The sequence below is a fragment of the Pipistrellus kuhlii genome, unplaced genomic scaffold (assembly GCF_014108245.1).
Source record: "Pipistrellus kuhlii isolate mPipKuh1 unplaced genomic scaffold, mPipKuh1.p scaffold_m20_p_61, whole genome shotgun sequence".
Classification (NCBI taxonomy): Eukaryota; Metazoa; Chordata; class Mammalia; order Chiroptera; family Vespertilionidae; genus Pipistrellus; species Pipistrellus kuhlii.
Genome location: NW_023425564.1, coordinates 1,695,080 through 1,712,154, shown reverse-complemented (window position 1 = coordinate 1,712,154; position 17,075 = coordinate 1,695,080). Strand labels below are relative to the sequence as shown.

The window sequence follows — 17,075 nt, the reverse complement described above, 5'->3', positions numbered from 1 at the left end:
AGCTGCAGTCACTTGGCAGCTGTGGTTCTTGGGTAACGCACCTGGAACCAGAGAGGAAGGAGCCGAATTCTGAGTGCGTCACCTGAGAACCACCCTCTCACAATCTGGGACCCCTTGGGATGTCAGAGAGCCAATTTCAGCCCAATCCCCACAGGCTAGGCTGATATATATCAAAAGGAACATGAATCAAAATCACCATATTCAAGAAGCCCCCATTTTATTTATTTATTTATCTTTTAAATCTTCGAATCCTCCTCTCTTTTTTTTTTAATATATATTTTATTGATTTTTTTTTAACTTACCCAACTTCTGTCCCATTGTCTTTCTTTTTTTTCTTTTTTTCTTTTTTTAATATATTTTATTGATTTTTTACAGAGAGGAAGAGAGAGGAATAGAGAGTTAGAAACATCAGTGAGAGAGAATCATCGATCAGCTGCCTCTTGCATACCCCCTATTGGGGAAGTGCCCGCAACCAAGGTACATGCCCTTGACCGGAATCGAACCTGGGGACCTTTCAGTCCCCAAGCCGATGCTCTACCCACTAAGCCAAACCAGTTTCAGCTTTTATTAATTTTTTTACAGAGAGGAAGAGAAAGGATAGAGAGTTAGAAACATCGATGAGAGAGAATCATCTATCAGCTGCCTCTTGCACACCCCCTACTGGGTTTGTGCCTGCAACCAAGGTATATGCCCTTGACTGGAATCGAATCTGGAACCCTTCAGTCCGCAGTCTGACGCTGTATCCACTGAGCCAAACCGGTTTCGGCGAGCCCCCATTTTAAATGAGAGAGTTACTTTAAATATTTAATGTCACATTTCTGCTTGTGCTGTTCTTAGATTGCACGGTCTAGAGGTGACCAAAGTGTGCTTGTGTCCTTTTCACACTTTATTCTCGTGGTCTGACATATTCTATTTCTTGCTTCTATAGAGACCATTTCAACTAAAGTAAGTTTTAATTTTTTTGTTGTTACTTAAAAAATCTAAATTAGCGATTAAAATAAAATGTAAGGATTTGATTAATATAATCTTTAACTTTCTAGGGTGAAAGTTTCACTAGTGCCATTATCCAGGGATTGCAGCTGTTAATAATTTAATGCATATTTTAAAAGTCTTTTCTACATATCTGAATGGATATTTGTGTGTATAAAGTTTTTCATGTGGTCACATTTTCTTCATTTGTAGGTATTTAAATGTCTTTAAGTTCTTTTCTATGATTTTAGTAGTATGTAGTTATTTCATTTTAAAGATACATTCTTATTTATTGAATCAGTCAGACCTGTTAAACATTTTTTATTTTCAGTTTCCCCTATTATGAACACTTGCCCAAAACATTACTAACTATATCTTTGTGCTCCTTACTTTCTTTTTTTTTTTTTTGCCAATAAAACATTTATTTAAAATTATTCAATAGCAAGAGAATGCTCATTAAACACTAATACAATATGAAGTAGTCTTATTGTAGTCTATACTTTATTATCTCAAACAAATTTAAAATAAAACATATGATAAAATATTGGCTATGGGGCAAGGTTATTTGTGTTTTTAGAATCAACATTGGTAGGATTCTCTTAATTCTCTACTCACCATAGATGACAGAAATGACAGTTCAAATTGTTCTGCACTTTTGAATTTTTTAAAAAGTAGTAAACTTAGACTGAATATATTATTCATCTTAACACTTTCTGATATTACATACATATACAATATATTACATATAAATTAAAGACATCTACTTTCTTTTTTTAAAATAAATCTTTATTGTTCATATTACAAAAGTTACTCATTGTTTCCCCTCTACCAGGTTCCCACCCCACCCTCTGCCCTTTCCCCACCCCACACTGTCCTCATCCATAGGTGCACAGTTTATGTTCAGTCTCTTCCCGCACACCCACTCCTCTTTTCCCTGAGTATTGTCAGTTCACTCCTTTTCCGTACCTCTGATTCTATTACATTCAACAGTTAATATTGTTCATCGGGTTTTTTAATTCCCTTGGTTTTTAGATTCACTTGTTGATAGTTACATATTTGTTGTTCATAATTTTTATCTTTATTTTCTTCCTCTTCCTAAAGAACCCCCTTCAGTAATTCATATAATTCTGGTTTGGCGGTGATGAACTCCTTTAGCTTTTTTTTTATTTGTGAAGCTCTTTATCTGGCCTTCAATTCTGAGTGATAGCTTTGCTGAGTAGATTATCTTTGGCTGTAGGTTCTTGCTATTCATCACCTTGAATATTTCTTGCCATTCCCATCTGGCCTGCATGGTTTCTGTTGAGAAATCAGCTGACAGTCGTATGGGTGCTCCTTTATAGGTAACTACCTGTTTTTCTCTTGCTGCTTTTAATATTCTCTCATTGTCTTTTGCTCTTGGGAATTTTAATTATGATGTGACTTGGTGTGGTCCTCTTTGGATTCCTTTCGTTTAGGGTTCTGTATGCTTCCTGAACTTATAAGTCTATTTCTTTCCCCAGGTGGGGGAAGTTTTCTGTCACTATTTCTTTCAATATGTTTTCAGTATCTTGCTCTCTCTCATCTTCTGGGACCCCCATAATTCTGATGTTGGTTTGCTTGAAATTATCCCAGAGGTTTCCTACACTATCTTCAACTTTCTGGATTCTCTTGTCTTCTTGCTTCTGCGGAAGAGTGTCCTCTGGCTCTTCGTGTTCCAAATCTTTGACTTGATTCTTGCAATCTTCCATTCTGTTTTTAGGACTCTGCATAATATTTTTTATTTCAGAGAATGTATTCTTTATTTCTAGTTGATCCTTTATTATTTTTAGTTGATCCTTTTTCATATCTTCATAAGTTATTTATTTTATCGGCCTTTTCTAGGAGATTTTTGAAAAACCTTATATGCATGGTTTTGAACTCTATATCCACTTGCTTTTTGTCCTCCATTTCTTTCGTTTGTGATCTATTTCCTTGTCTTGGCATTTCTGCTGCTTCCCTGAGTTGGTAGGGTGGGAGGATCAGCTATATCTATGCCAGGAGACAGCCTTATTCAAATAGACTTGGAAAACTGCAAGAGCCTCTGTGCTCAGCTTGGATGGGGCGGAGTTTCAGGTGGAGCCTAAGCCTTGGCTTTCGATGAGCCCCACCCTATGAGGTTCCTGAGTCTCAGTGTTCCGCAGTGTCCTTTGGTACTCGCTGCAAGCACCTCTGAGAGAAAGGTGCCTTCGAGTTTCGCCCAGACAGTCTAGTCTCTTCCCCCAGCGAGCCCACAACTGGGGTTCAGTTCAGTTGGAAGTAGGGTTAAGAGCAGTCTGGAGCTTATGTCTCCTTCCCGCTAGGGCAATCCAGCGGCTCAATAAACAGTCTGTCCTCTGCGTGAAATGTGCGCGAATCGGGGGCTCTGCCTTTCGCCACTCCCCTGAGCTTCCACCTTACAGCCCAAATTCCCTCTGTATGTGTCTGGATCCCCAGGGTCTCACTCAGAACTGGGATTCAGGGCTGTTGGAACTGCGGTTCAGCACAGTCCGGAGCTTTTATCTCCTTCCCGCTATGGAACGCCAGCCAGGCACTCAGCCACCCCCTCCTCTCTGGCTCCCTGCTCTCCACACATGCACCCTGTCTCCATACCTTAGGCTTTTATAGCTCCTCTGATTTTCCTTCTGATTTTCTCTTTCCTTCTCGTTGTAGAATTTCCAGTCAGTCAACTTTCCTATAGTTCTGGATAATGTCCACTTTATATTGTAGTTGTATTTTTTGAAATTGTTGTGTGAGGCTGCCATCTTGGTTTCCTCACCCTCCTTACTTTCTTTTGATAAATTTCCTAGATGTTGAATTTGCAGAGTGCCAAATTGTTTACCAAAAGGGTTGTATCTATGCAATGAACAGATATATAAAAATTTTCATTAAAATAACTCTTCAAAATTTGCAAGTTTTTGTTACTATTAATATAAAAAGGTCATTTTACCAGCAAACCAGAACACTGAGAAACTTCTGAAAGATACAAAGCAAATGGGGACAGATTCATACAAAAACTAAGTAGAGCTGAGAAACTCTCAGCCACTTTTTGAGTTGAAAAAGAAAACCTCCAAAAAGTGGGTATTGACGCTAGACCCTTACTGCCCAGGTTAGAGAAGCAAAGGCTAGCCATGACTGCCAGCGTCACTCTAGATGAGAAAACCACGGCACTAGTCCCTCAGCAGGTGCTTGCTTTACCTCCCCTGACTTAACAGTCTCTGTGTTCACTCCTGAGTCACGACTGCTTCATCAGAAACTGCACTTAATGTTCAGACACCCAGACCTCAACTGTCCAGAGGTAATATACCACAGCCACAGATCCAACTCTTTTCTTGCCTTGCATTTTAAGTATGTGCATCAGGAATCATCAGTTACCAAGGAACTGGCAGCATGACAGGAAGTCATACATAGAATAGGAGAGCTAATCAGAAGTCAGCAATGTGAAGAAAACCAGCACTCGGGTGGTACCAGGCCCACACAGAAGGCCAGCCGAGAGTTCATAGAGGAAAGGAAGTGAACATTATCCTTAGGGATCGGGGGCATGTTCATTAAAAACAAACAAAAAAAAAACCACACAACACTTCAAAATTAGATAAGGAAACAGTCAATTTGTAGAAATTAAAAATACTATGTAAGATATTCAGGCTGAACTTCAAATCTGTGTTTTAACTAATTCAAGAAAAATTGAGCTGAGATTGTTTTTTTTTTTGTTTTTTTTTTCAGATATTTTAGAGAGAGAGGAAGGGTGAATGAGAGAGGAGAAATACTAATGTGATAGCGAAACATCAATTGGCTTCCTCCTGCACACCCCCTACCGCAGATCAGGCCCCAAAACTAGGCTGTGCCCTCACCGAAAATTGAACTGGCAACCTTTTAATGCACAGGATGATGGCCAACCAACTGAACCACAGCACTAAGCCAGGGCTTGCTGAGGAGTTCTTGATGAACAATATGAAAGGGAAGTGTAGTCACAGTGGATAGATCTGGAAGTACTAGCATTCATTCATCTAATAAGAGCTTCAAAAGGAGGTGGAAGAGGAACATAATAATGAAGATAATTTTGCACAGGTTTCTATAGATTGACCAAGTACTAGTGAGGGACCATTAAAAACATATCACAAGCCCTGGCCAGTGTGGCTAAGTTGGGTGAGTGTTGTCCTGTGCACTGAAAGGTTCCTGGTTCGATTCCTGGTCAGGTGCGCTTGATACTCGGTAGGGGGACCAAGTAGGAGGCAACTGATTGATGTCCTGTTCTCATATTGATGTTTCTCTCCCCTTCTCTAAAAATAAATAAAAAACGTTTTTAAGGAGTCTGAAAAGCAAAAGGAAACACATCACAAGTTCTGGTGATAGTTCAGAATCTAGGAACAAAGAAAAACCTAAAAGCAGCTTAAAGAGATAAACAGGCTACCCTAGAAGGAAGCGAGGATCAGATTGGCATCTGTGGTCTGTGACACTGGGAGACAGAAGAAGATGAACGTGATTTTCCAATGAAAGTGCTGAGGGGGAAAGGATTCGGAACCTGGCTTGTATGCCTAGGTTATTCAGGATGAGGGCAAAATAATACTTGGATGTGTGCAATAATACAGGGTGCATTTATGATTGCTATCTGATTTATCAGAGGATATATTTGGAAAGACTATATATGTGGAAACATTAAGAAAAAGGAATGAAAACAGTTTCATATTTTAAATAAGGCAGTGGTTTAAAATGTTCTTAAGATAATAGTATAAAAGGAAAAATTACAATTTGGAACAAAAGTCTAAATTTCTGCAATGTGGTAAAAGTGGCCAGGTGACGTTACTATGAGCTAATGTGTTTGCTTTTTTACCTTTTCTTTCTTTCTTTCTTTCTTTCTTTTTTTTTCTCTAAGAATTTTGTTTGTTTGTTTTTAGTCGTGCTTGGTTTGGGAAAGGTAAAGTGTAGGTTTTGAATTAATAGTTTTTTTTAGTAGAAAAATGTAAGTATAAATTTGATATTTTTTGAAAGTTAAATAGAGGTCATTGGTATAAGATTATAAATAAGAGCTGTGATAAGCTTTATTTGGTGCAAAGAAACCTCATTCTAATTGTACAGAGTAAAGGAAGAAAGCATGTTCGAACAGACCCAGGCATATCACTTACCACAGCAAAAGTTAATTAAAATTCCCTTAGAGGAAGTAAGGAACCAAAATTTGTACAAAAGAAAGGGTTACATGTCCTCAGAATGAAAGGATGCCGGAGCCACTTGAATAGAGATGCCCGCTAGCCATGTTAGTCCTCTGTGCAGTTCAGAAGAGGGAGGAAAGACAGGCTGAAACCATTCTGAAGGTGAGTGGGAAGAAAGCTGCTTGTTCTGAAATGTGGTGACTGAAGGAATGTCTATGTCCCTCTTCAAGACCCAATGCACAGAAGAATGCCACCAGTAAGGATGAGCAACTGCACTGGAACCAGCTGCTCTGGGTTTGCCAGTTGCACTTTTCTGCCCTCACTTGGCTAAGTTTATATGGATGTGGAGTATTTTATTGAGATTTACACACACACACACACACACACACACACACACACACACACATATAGTATTTATTTATTTATTTATTTATTTATTTATTTATTTATTGGGGAGGGGAGACAACAATGTGGAAGAGAAATATTGGTTGCCTCTTGCATGCACCCCAATCGAATCCACAACCTGGGTATGTACTCTGACTGGGAATTGAACCCTCCACCTTTTGGTGTTTGAGATAATGCTCCAACCAATTGAACCACACTGACCAGGACTAAATTTATATGGTTTTGTTTAGAATCATGGTAACAGAAATTTCATGTCTCTACGTCTGGGCTAGAATATCTTTCTAGTTGTAGTCCATGTTCTTCCAAGCAGCAGAACCAGTGGTGTGTGCATGCACATGGGTACACAGAGAGTGCATATAGACCCTGAGGAGAGCTGATGTGGCAGCTAGAAAGGCAGAACTGCTTTTTTCAGGGAGAAGAGTTTTTCTTAAGCCTTCAGCTAATTGGACATGGCCCATCTATTATGGAGGAGTCTGCTGGTTCACATGATTTTCTACAAAAGTCCCTTAATAGGAAAAAAAGTGGAGTAGCAACCTGAGTGCTGCAGCTCAGCTAAGTGACATTAAAATTCCCCATCATGCTGGTGCTGATGCTGTGCTTGCTTCCAGTTTGGTAGTGAATCACAAATGGTGCATGTGACTGAATGCCTTCCTCTGCAAGGTTGGAACCCACCTCTGACTTGGCTGTGAGAAAGCTTGGTCTGTACCCAGCATGGATCATAGGACTTTATGCCTAAGATCAAAAGATAGGTAATTGATTGTCTCTGATGAAACACTGCTATAAAATTCCTATATTCCAAAGGAAATGTAAATCACTGTCACCAGTCTTTTTCCACAGAGGGCCAATTGGATGTAGTGGCACATTCCCAGGGATTATGAAAAGATCTTGAATTTCCCTTTTTTTCATGTTTGAGTGTTATTACTATTTTTAATTTACAGACTCGATGGTACTTCATTAAGTTATTTTCTTCTCTTCCACGGAAGTTTACATGCTCTGCATGGAACCTTTGTCTTCCTGGTGATACAGGTTGATTCCTTCCCGTGAACAGTATTGAACTTAGCTCTTGGCTCTGTCCTTTCTCTCCTTTGAATATAAGGCAGTCTGTTCCCGGCTGTATGGACTGTTTCTACCCTACAGTTCTTCCTCTCCTGTAGAGGAGTGTTAACTCTGCTGTCAGAGCAGATAACGGTTACACACTGTTCTAGTTCTTGTTCCCAGGATTGTCCTGCAGTCAGACCCGCTCAGGGCTTATTCTTGGCCGCAGGCTGAATCTTTCCCCAAATGTTCCTTGAGTATCAGACTCTGTCCTGCGACTTCTGAAGGAAGCATCTGTGAAATCAAGTGTTCCCCGAAATATCACACACTCACGTGTCTGTGGCCTTTTACTTTTGAGGTCAGTATAGAATTCTTGGTGTAATAAAATCTTTGGGTACATTTTCTTTCCTGCGAACCTAAAGTTTTTTATCCCCTTGTCTGTGGCCCATAGTGTTGCTGTCACATTCTGATTTCCCTTCCCTTACACATAATGTCATTCTTCTGCCTAGGTGCCCAAACGAGGCTGTTTTCTTTAAGGTGAACTTGCTTTACTAGAATGTCTTAAGTGTCTGTAGCTCTGTGTGCATTTGTACATTTTAACTCTCTTATTTCAGGAAAATGTGACTGAGTTATTTCAGTATTCTGTTTCTTCGGTGTTAGTTTTGGGTAATTCTGTTTAATATTGAAGTTGAAATTTCGTATCTGTCACCATCTCTTAATTCTTACATTTTTTTGCCTCATCTTTACATTATCTATTATTTCCCTTATGTAGTTCCAGAGTGTCTATTTCTTTTTCTATTCCTCGAGTTAAGTAATTCTGAAATGTTTTCAAGTGTTGCTTGTTTCCTGGCGTGTGCCTGGTTCTCCTCATGCCTGGTAGAGCTGTCTGGTTGCTGAGGTGAAGCCCTCTTTCATGGTCTCTGTGTGTGCTTAATGTTAAGTGGTAGTTTCCTCTCCTTGAGAGCTTAGTTTGGGTCTGCCTCCATTGCCTGTTGGCGCATCATTCCAATTGTTAGTGTCATCCTGATGTGTTGATTCCATACAATCCTCTCCTTAATCCTGTAGATGATAGGGTGAGACCATCCCAGGTCAGCCACAGCTGCCTGTCTCTTTGCCTGTGGCATACTTGAAAATAGAGCCTCTGAGTAGTTTTGATGAGACCTTTTGAGGTCTGCCTCCTTTGGAACTTGCCCTCAGCTTCTGAACCTCCTTCCCTTTGTCCTGTGGCCCCATCCTTCTCATTAGGATACTGTCCCCAGCAGGGCATCCTCAGTGCAGGCTCCGCCTTCCTGAAAGGCAGTGGGCTGGGTGTTGGCAGAGCCTGGAGGGCTGGGGCAGCCCTGTGTTTTCTGTCTCCACACACTGCATGGAACCTTGGCAGCCTTTCTCAGTCTGCTGAAGTTTTCCTTCCGGCGGGTCCTCCGCATGGTGTCCCCATCTTGCTTAGGTAAAGTTCCAGGCTTCGTCGAGGCAGTTCTAATGGTTTGCTGTAACCTGTTTCTCTGTGTCATAAAACACTAACATTTACCAAACTGGTCTATTTAAAATATATTTAATTGTGGTTTTAAATATTACAGCCTACAATAAATTTGTGGAGTTTTTTTTAAGTGTATTTGTGTTGTGCCAGTTGTTCCTAACTTTTATTCATGATATACCTGATAAGAGCTTTATACCATAAAAGTGTGGGAGGGACCCTGGCTGCTGTGGCTCAGGGGTTGAGCACTGACCCAAAAACCAGGAGGTTGCTGGTTCAGTTCCCTGGTCAGGGCACATGCCCAGGTTGTGGGCTTGATCTTCAGTAGGGGCCGTGCAGGATGAGGTCCTCTCATTGATATTTCTCTCTATCCCTCTCCCTTCCCTCCTCTCTAAAAATCAATAAAAACATATATATTTTTTAAAATGTGGGAGCTTGTATTCAGGCCAAGTTTTGCCCCCTTTGGGTATCGTTGGATATCTAGGTGAAACAAATTTTTTTTTTCCTGATAGCAAGAGCTAGATGTATTATTTGTAAACATTGTATGTAGATTTTTCAATTGTTAATAATCCAGAAAGAATGTAGTTTGGTATTGTCCCAATAACTTTTAATATGTAAGTATTTGTGACAAATGTGTTTAAGATTATATTTTCTAGAGAAGTAATGATGTATAATAAGCGAATATAAGCCCACCTGAAATGCAGTTTTAAGAATAAACTTCAGCACTAGCTGGTTTGGCTCAGTGGATAGAGCGTCGGCCTGCAGACTCAAGGGTCCCATCTTCGATTCCAATCAAGGGCATGTACCTTAGTTGCGGTCACACACCCAGTACGGATTGTGTAGGAGGCAGCTGATCAATGTTTCTCTCTCATTGATGTTTCTAACTCTCTATCCTCTCCCTTCCTCTCTGTAAAAAATCAATAAAATATATTTGAAAAAAAATGTACTGTTTAAGCCTGAGGGGTGGGGATGCAAAATTATGAGAGCGTTAGAATGGATGAAATTACTAAGTAGTTACACATTTCTTTCTAATTTTCTTTTTTTATGTTTTTAAATTTTTACTGAAATTTTTTTTTTAAGAGAAAGGGAGAAGGGAGAGAGAGAAACATTGATTGACTTCCTCTACACAAGCGGCCCCCGCCGCCACCACCATCACCACCACCACCACCACACACACACACACACACACACACACACACACACACTCTCTGGGGATGGATCCCTCAACTGGACATGTACCCTGACTGGAATAGAACTGGTGACCTCTCTGTCTATGGGACAATGTCCAACCCACTGAGCTACACCAGCCAGTACTATGCTATTTTTGTTTTTTATTAGAAATGGACTTATATTCAATTATAAGGCTATATACATGTGCCTCTTTCTTTGATTAACTGGGGTAATTGTGAGTTGATTATACTAGGAAACTTGGCTGAAAAACTGATGCTTAATATTGGGGCTTGAGTTGCTCCTGAGTAGTAAGGTTTTTCTGCCTGTCCACACTGGGGGTGCACAAGAAGCTCCTACTGCCAACCAGCCGTGGGCACATGGTGGTAGAGAAGAACCCCCAGCTGTGAGCACCCTCCTTGCTGTGGGTCTGCCTGCCAGCATCGTTAGCGAGCACAGTGTGCTGGTCTAGGGAGAGCTGTATTAGATCCAGTAGTGCATATCTTTGAGCTGATACCTTACGTGTCTGTGTATGTGTGAATACAGAAAACACCGGAGCAGCGTGGGGCCGAGCAAGCCCGTGGCCCAGCCTCGGCGGAACATCGTAGGCTGCAGGATTCAGCATGGGTGGAAGGAGGGCAGTGGCCCTGTCACCCAGTGGAAAGGAACCGTTCTGGACCAGGTGCCTGTAAACCCTTCCTTGTATCTTATAAAGTACGATGGATTTGACTGTGTTTATGGACTAGAACTTAATAAAGATGAAAGAGTTTCTGCACTTGAAGTCCTCCCTGATAGAGTTGGTAAGTTCTCTTTACTATTTCTGTGTTTATATGCTTTAAAGATAATTAAATGAATGCTTTCTGATTATTCTGTATTATTAGTATTTTAATTTTTATTGGAGCACAAGCATTCTATTTAAATCATTCACCTAATACCACAAAAGTTGATCAGTGCATGTTCTAAAGCTACAGTTCAAGGAACTGTGAGGGATATAAATACAGTGGTTGGCAAAAGTAGATTTATGGTTTGTATGGAAGAAGACATGCAGGTTATGATTATAACTGTGGCTTTATTAACACTAGAGAATGCCACTCATAACTAACTGCAGGAAAACAGACTTTGTTGTTTTTTAATCTTCACCAGGATGTTTTTATTAGTTTAGAGAGAAAGGGAGAGAGAAACATTGATTGGTTGCCTGCCGTATTTGCCGTTACTAGGGATCAAACCCTAAACTAGGTATGTGCCCTGCCCAGAGATCAAACTCGCAACCTTTTGGTGTGCGGGATGCTGCCCATCCAGCAGGGCAAGACCAACAGATTTGACAGACTTTTGTTGTGGTAAGAAACACAACATAAAATTTACTACTTTAACTATTTTTAAGGTTACAGTTCAGTAGTGTTACAGATATTCATTCACATTGTTGTGACACAGATCTTTAGAACTATTTCATCTTGTAGATCTGTAATTCTATCTCTCCCTTGAACAACTTCCCTTTTTTCTCTCCCCTTAACTCCTGCACCCACCATTCTAGTTTCTGTGTCTGAGTTTGGTTACTTTATATACTTCATTAGTCTTACACAGTGTTTGTCTTTGTGACTGGCTTCTTTCTCTCAGGGTAATGTCCTCAAGGTTCATTCACGCTGTAGCATGTGTCAGGCTGTCCTTTTCATGGCTGAATACTGCTCCATTACATGGATAGACCTTGTTTTGTTTATCCATGTGTGGACACTTGAGTTGCTTCAACCTTTTGGCTGTTGTGATCAATGCTGCTATGAACATGGGTGTACAAATATCCCTTCGGGACTCTGCTTTCAGTTCTTTTGGTGTATACCCAGAAGTGGAATTGCAGGCTCATATGGTACTACTTTGTTTAATTTTCTGAGCAACATACATAGAATTACTGCTTTCCATAGTGTTTATAACATTCTACAGTCCCACCAGCAGTGCACTGGGGTTCCAGTTTGACTACATTCTCACCAATGCTTTCATTATTTTCTGTTGGTTTTGATTTCCATTTCTCTGATGATTAATGATTTTGAGCATCTTTTCCTATGTTTTTTGTCCATTGGTATGTAATTTTAGCAGAAATATCTACTAAAGTCCTTGCCCATTTAAAAAAAATATATTTTATTGATTTTTTTTACAGAGAGGAAGGAAGAGGGATAGAGAGTTAGAAACATCAATGAGAGAGAAACATCGGCAGCTGCCTCCTGCACACCCCACTGGGGATGTTCCCGCAACCAAGGTACATGCCCTTGACCGGAATCAAACCTGGGACCCTTCAGTCCGCAGACCAACGACGCTCTATCCACTAAGCCAAACTGGTTTTGGCTCCTTGCCCATTTTTTTATCAGGTTATTTGATTTTATTGTGGTTGTTGAGTTGTAGGAGTTCTTTATATATTCTAGAGATAAATGGGTTTTAATTTAAATAACAGTATGACAAATTTATTGATAATGATTTTAGATTCTACATTGCATTTAACCTTTAAGGAGAGATGTGATATAGTATGATAAAAGACTATATAGAATTATATGAAAAGATTAATAAATCAAAAGAATATATAACAGATTGAATGTTAAAGCAGATATAAGAATCTAGCTGTCCACTTTTCGTACTAAGTTTTTGTTAGAAGATAGTTATTTTTCACTAAAAATATGTTTATATACATGGCCAGCGTGGCTCAGTTGGTTGAGCATGGTCCCATGCACCAGGAGGTCGCAGGTTCAATTCCCAGTCAGGGCACATGCCCAAGTTGTGGGCTCAATACCCAGTAAAGGGATATGCAGGAGGCAACCAACCGATGATTCTTTCTCATCAATGTTTCTTCCTCTCCCTCTCCCTTTCTTCTTCTCTCTGAAATCAATAAAAACATTTTACTAAAAAATGTTTTATGTAGATATTTTTAAATATGTATTTTTAGATTTATCATTTATAATTTCTACAATAATTGATATTGATAGTTGTAATCTTTATAAACAAATGGCTCTTTGGAGTCCTCAAAATCTTTTTTAAAATATATATTTTATTGATTTTTTTAAAGAGAAGAAGGGGAGGGAGAGAGAGAGCTAGACACATCGATGAGAGAGAAACATTGACCAGCTGCCTCCTGCACACCTCCTACCGGGGATGAGTTCGCAACCAACATACATGCCCTTGACCGGAATCAACCTGGGACCTTTCAGTCTGCAAGCTGACGCTCTATCCACTGAGCCAGTCCGGTTTTGGCAGAGGTCCTCAAAATTTTTAAGAATGTAAACCTGGGGATCAAAAAGTTTGAGAACTTCTGGTATGAAGAAACTTGTTGGATTTTGTTTTAAAATTATGTACAGTGGGGAATTCTATGTAATTTTAATTAATTATCCTATAATAAAGCAAAGGAAATCACCGTATGTTTTCAGAATATCCTCATAAATTGGATGAGCAGTATCTCTATCGTGAAATTCTAATCTTCGTTCCTTTGAATTTTATTTAACCGAAAGAAAAGCTCTCACGAGTAAAATAGGTCTGCTTATTATTTCTAAAGACATTTGTCTAAAACTGAGGAGAAACCTCATAATCAGTGAGATCCTCTATAATTCCCAGTGTTAAAGAAATGCAGCTTGTAATTTTTGTCTGCCTCTTTAAAGAAGGTGGAGCAGGGCTGCAGAGGGCTGATACCCAGTGGGGAGGCTGTGCTGCTCACCACAGCTGTCCAGGACAGCCCACTCTGAAATAATTAGCTCAGGCAGCAAATGGAACCACTGTGAGCTTGTTATTGGGACAGGATGGGAAAGGCCTCTCCTTGCATCCTGGTGGGCTAAAAGCAAGTAAACAAACATGTAAGACAAGATAACTATGGTTGATGATAAATGCCATTAAGAAATAAAACTGGGTGAGGTGACTGGTGACTGGCTGGTGGGCTGCTCTCCCCGGGGTGATCGTGGAGAGACTCTGGGAGGAGACCTGCTCAGGAGCCCTTGAAGGTGTGCGGGCAGCACGTGGTCCAAATGAGGTGGCCAGCGGGTGTCACAGGAAAACAAAGGTGCCCCTGTCACTGAGTGAAGGCAGTTAGGAGGGAGGTGAAGAATAAGAGTGAAGAGGGCCAAGCGGGGAAGGTGGCCCATGAGGAGCAGTTCGTTATTCAGATTATGTGAAAGGAAAACACGGGTGCATTTTAAACAAATGAACATGTCCGGCCGGTATTGCTCAGTGGTTGAGCATCCACATACTAACCAAGGGGTCAGGGTACATGCCCTGGATTGCAGGCTGGATCCCCAGTAGGGGGCATGCATGAGGCAGCTGATCAATGATTCTCTTTCATCATTGATGTTTCTAGCTCTCTGTCCCTCTCCCTTTCTCTCTGAAATAAATAAAAATAACATTTTAAAAAACAACAGCCCTTGCCAGTTTGGCTCAATGGATAGAGCTTTGGCCTGCGGACCTAAGGGTTCCCAGTTCTATTCCAGTCAAGGGCATCTACTTCGGTTGCAGGAGACGACCAATTGAGTGGGTTTCCTTCGCATCGATGTTTCTCTCTGTCTTCCCCTCTCTCTTCCACTCTTTCTAAAAATCAATGGAGAAATAGCCTCAGGTGAGGATTTAAAAATGAAAAGAAATAACAATAAAATGAACAATACAATCCTATATGACTGCCACAAAGGTCACTATGGTTGCTATGGAAATAGATTGAAGGAGCAAGAATAAAATAAAAATCTAAATAGGTTAATTTCTTAGTTTTAATAAATGATCTGTAATTATTTATGTAAGATGTTAATATAAAGGGAAGGAAGTCCTGGTTTAGATATAGCGCCAAGAGCAGATGAGTTCAGAAAAATTTAGAGGAAAAAATATTCTCAAAACAACTAACTTGGGGCAATCAATTAGTTCTTTTAAAAATATATTTTATTGATTTTTTACAGAGAGGGAGAGAGATAGAGAGCTAGAAACGTCGATGAGAGAGAAACATCAACCAGCTGCCTCTTGCACACCCCCTACCGGGGATGAGCCCGCAACCAATGTACATGCCCTTGACCGGAATTGAACCCGGGACCTTTCAGTCCGCAGACCGACACTCTACCACTGAGCCAAACCGGTTTCGGCAATAAATTAGTTCTGATGGAATCAAATCTATGGTAGGCCCAGCAAAGTAATTTCGGTGCTGGTTCTTAAAACCCACCAGGTGATTCGGATGCTGACTAGTGTATCGTGTGGACATTTGAGTAAGTTCAGTTTTCACAGTACATATTCAGAAAAACCCTTTATAGACCATTGTTTTTGTTTGTTTTTGTTCCTAGCAACATCTCGAATCAGCGATGCACACTTAGCCGACACAATGATTGGCAAAGCTGTGGAGCACATGTTTGAGACCGAGGATGGCTCTAAAGACGAATGGAGGGGAATGGTCTTGGCACGTGCCCCTATAATGAACACATGGTTTTACATCACCTATGAGAAAGACCCGGTCCTGTACATGTACCAGCTTTTAGATGATTATAAAGAAGGTGACCTTCGCATTATGCCTGATTCTAGTAAGTATGAATTGACAACTTTTATTTTTGATTATTTAAAAGTAATTTGAATTTTAGAGCAAGATATTTGATAAACTATTTTGCAGATACATTTTTTATTTTAATTAGTAGGGATAAGTCACACATCAAACATAGGTTGTGAAATTTTTACCTCTTTGCCAAGAATAATTTACTTTTTGTAGCTGTTTCCCTGATATGGACTTTGGACTTTCAGATGGATTGAGTATTTGGTATTGGGCTTCTCTCACTAAGCACTGTTAAGCACTGTTTTCAGAGCTCATCTGTATTGTAGCATGTGTCAGTACTTCTCTTTTTATTTATGGGCAAATACAACTCCTTGGATAAACTATATTTTGTTTGGTCACCTGTTGATGGACATTTGGATTGTACTCTGTCTTATTTACTACGAAGACTGTTGCTATAAATATTTCTGTACAAGTTTCTGAATGGGTGAGTGTTTGCAGTTCTCTCAGGCATATATACACCTGGCAGCAGAATTGATGGATCGTAGTGATCACTCTCTGTTGAATTGTTTAGGGTACTGCCCGACTGATTTCCAACGGTTGCACTGTTAAACATTCTCATCAACAGTGTGTGAAAGTTCTGGATTCTTCAATCCTCACCAACACTTCTTGTTATCTGACTTTTTTATTTTATTGGTTGTGAAGTGATATCTAATTTCCCTGATGACTTAAGATGTCAAGTATCTTTTCATTGTATGTCTTTGGAGAAATGTCTGTCCTTTGTACTTTTTTCAACTGGCTGTCTGTTGTGTGTTGAAAGAGTCAATATTCTAGGTACAAGTCTCCTGTCAGCTGCATGATTTGCAAATACTTTTATTTCATTCTCTGGGTTCTCATTCACTCTCTTGATGGTGTTCTGAAGTCCATTTTACCTATGATGTTTGCTGGGGTTTTTTTTTCTTTTCTTTTCTTTGTTTTTTTTAAAGTAAGAGTTACTATTTTAAAAAATATATATTTTATTGATTTTTTTATAGAAAGGAAGGGAGAAGGATAGAGAGCTAGAAACATCGATGAGAGAGAAACATTGACCAGCTGCCTCCTGCACACTCCCTACTGGGGATGTGCCCGAAACCAGTGTACATGCTCTTGACCGGAATCAAACCTGGGACCTTTCAGTCCGCAGGCTGACGCTATATCCACTGAGCCAAACCGGTTTCGGCTGCTGTTTTGTTTTTGATGTTGTATCTTGTAATCTGTTGACAAACAAACCCAAGGCTACAATGTTTTCTTCTAAGAGTCTTCTTAGAGTTATGTTTTCTTCTAAGAGTCTTAAGTTTTATTTCTTAAGCTCTTCTATTTAGATCTTTGATATGTTTTGAGTTAATTTTTTTGTTTATAATGTAGCTTAAGG

The 17,075-nt window shown here is 39.9% G+C and overlaps 1 protein-coding gene across 5 annotated transcripts in view; it reads left to right on the top strand.

Moving 5' to 3' along the window:
- Positions 1–17,075, top strand: part of SPIN1 (spindlin 1) — an 84,751-nt gene that overhangs the window by 62,435 nt on the left and 5,241 nt on the right. For 4 of the 5 annotated variants that reach the window (XM_045575033.1, XM_036420056.2, XM_036420055.2 and 1 more), the window contains 2 exons: positions 10,738–10,991; positions 15,468–15,701. In XM_045575033.1, the coding sequence (XP_045430989.1) occupies positions 10,738–10,991; positions 15,468–15,701 (488 nt within the window). Of the gene's footprint in view, positions 1–7,211; positions 7,265–10,737; positions 10,992–15,467; positions 15,702–17,075 lie in introns of those variants that run through there. The other variant, XM_045575035.1, reaches the window with a different exon arrangement.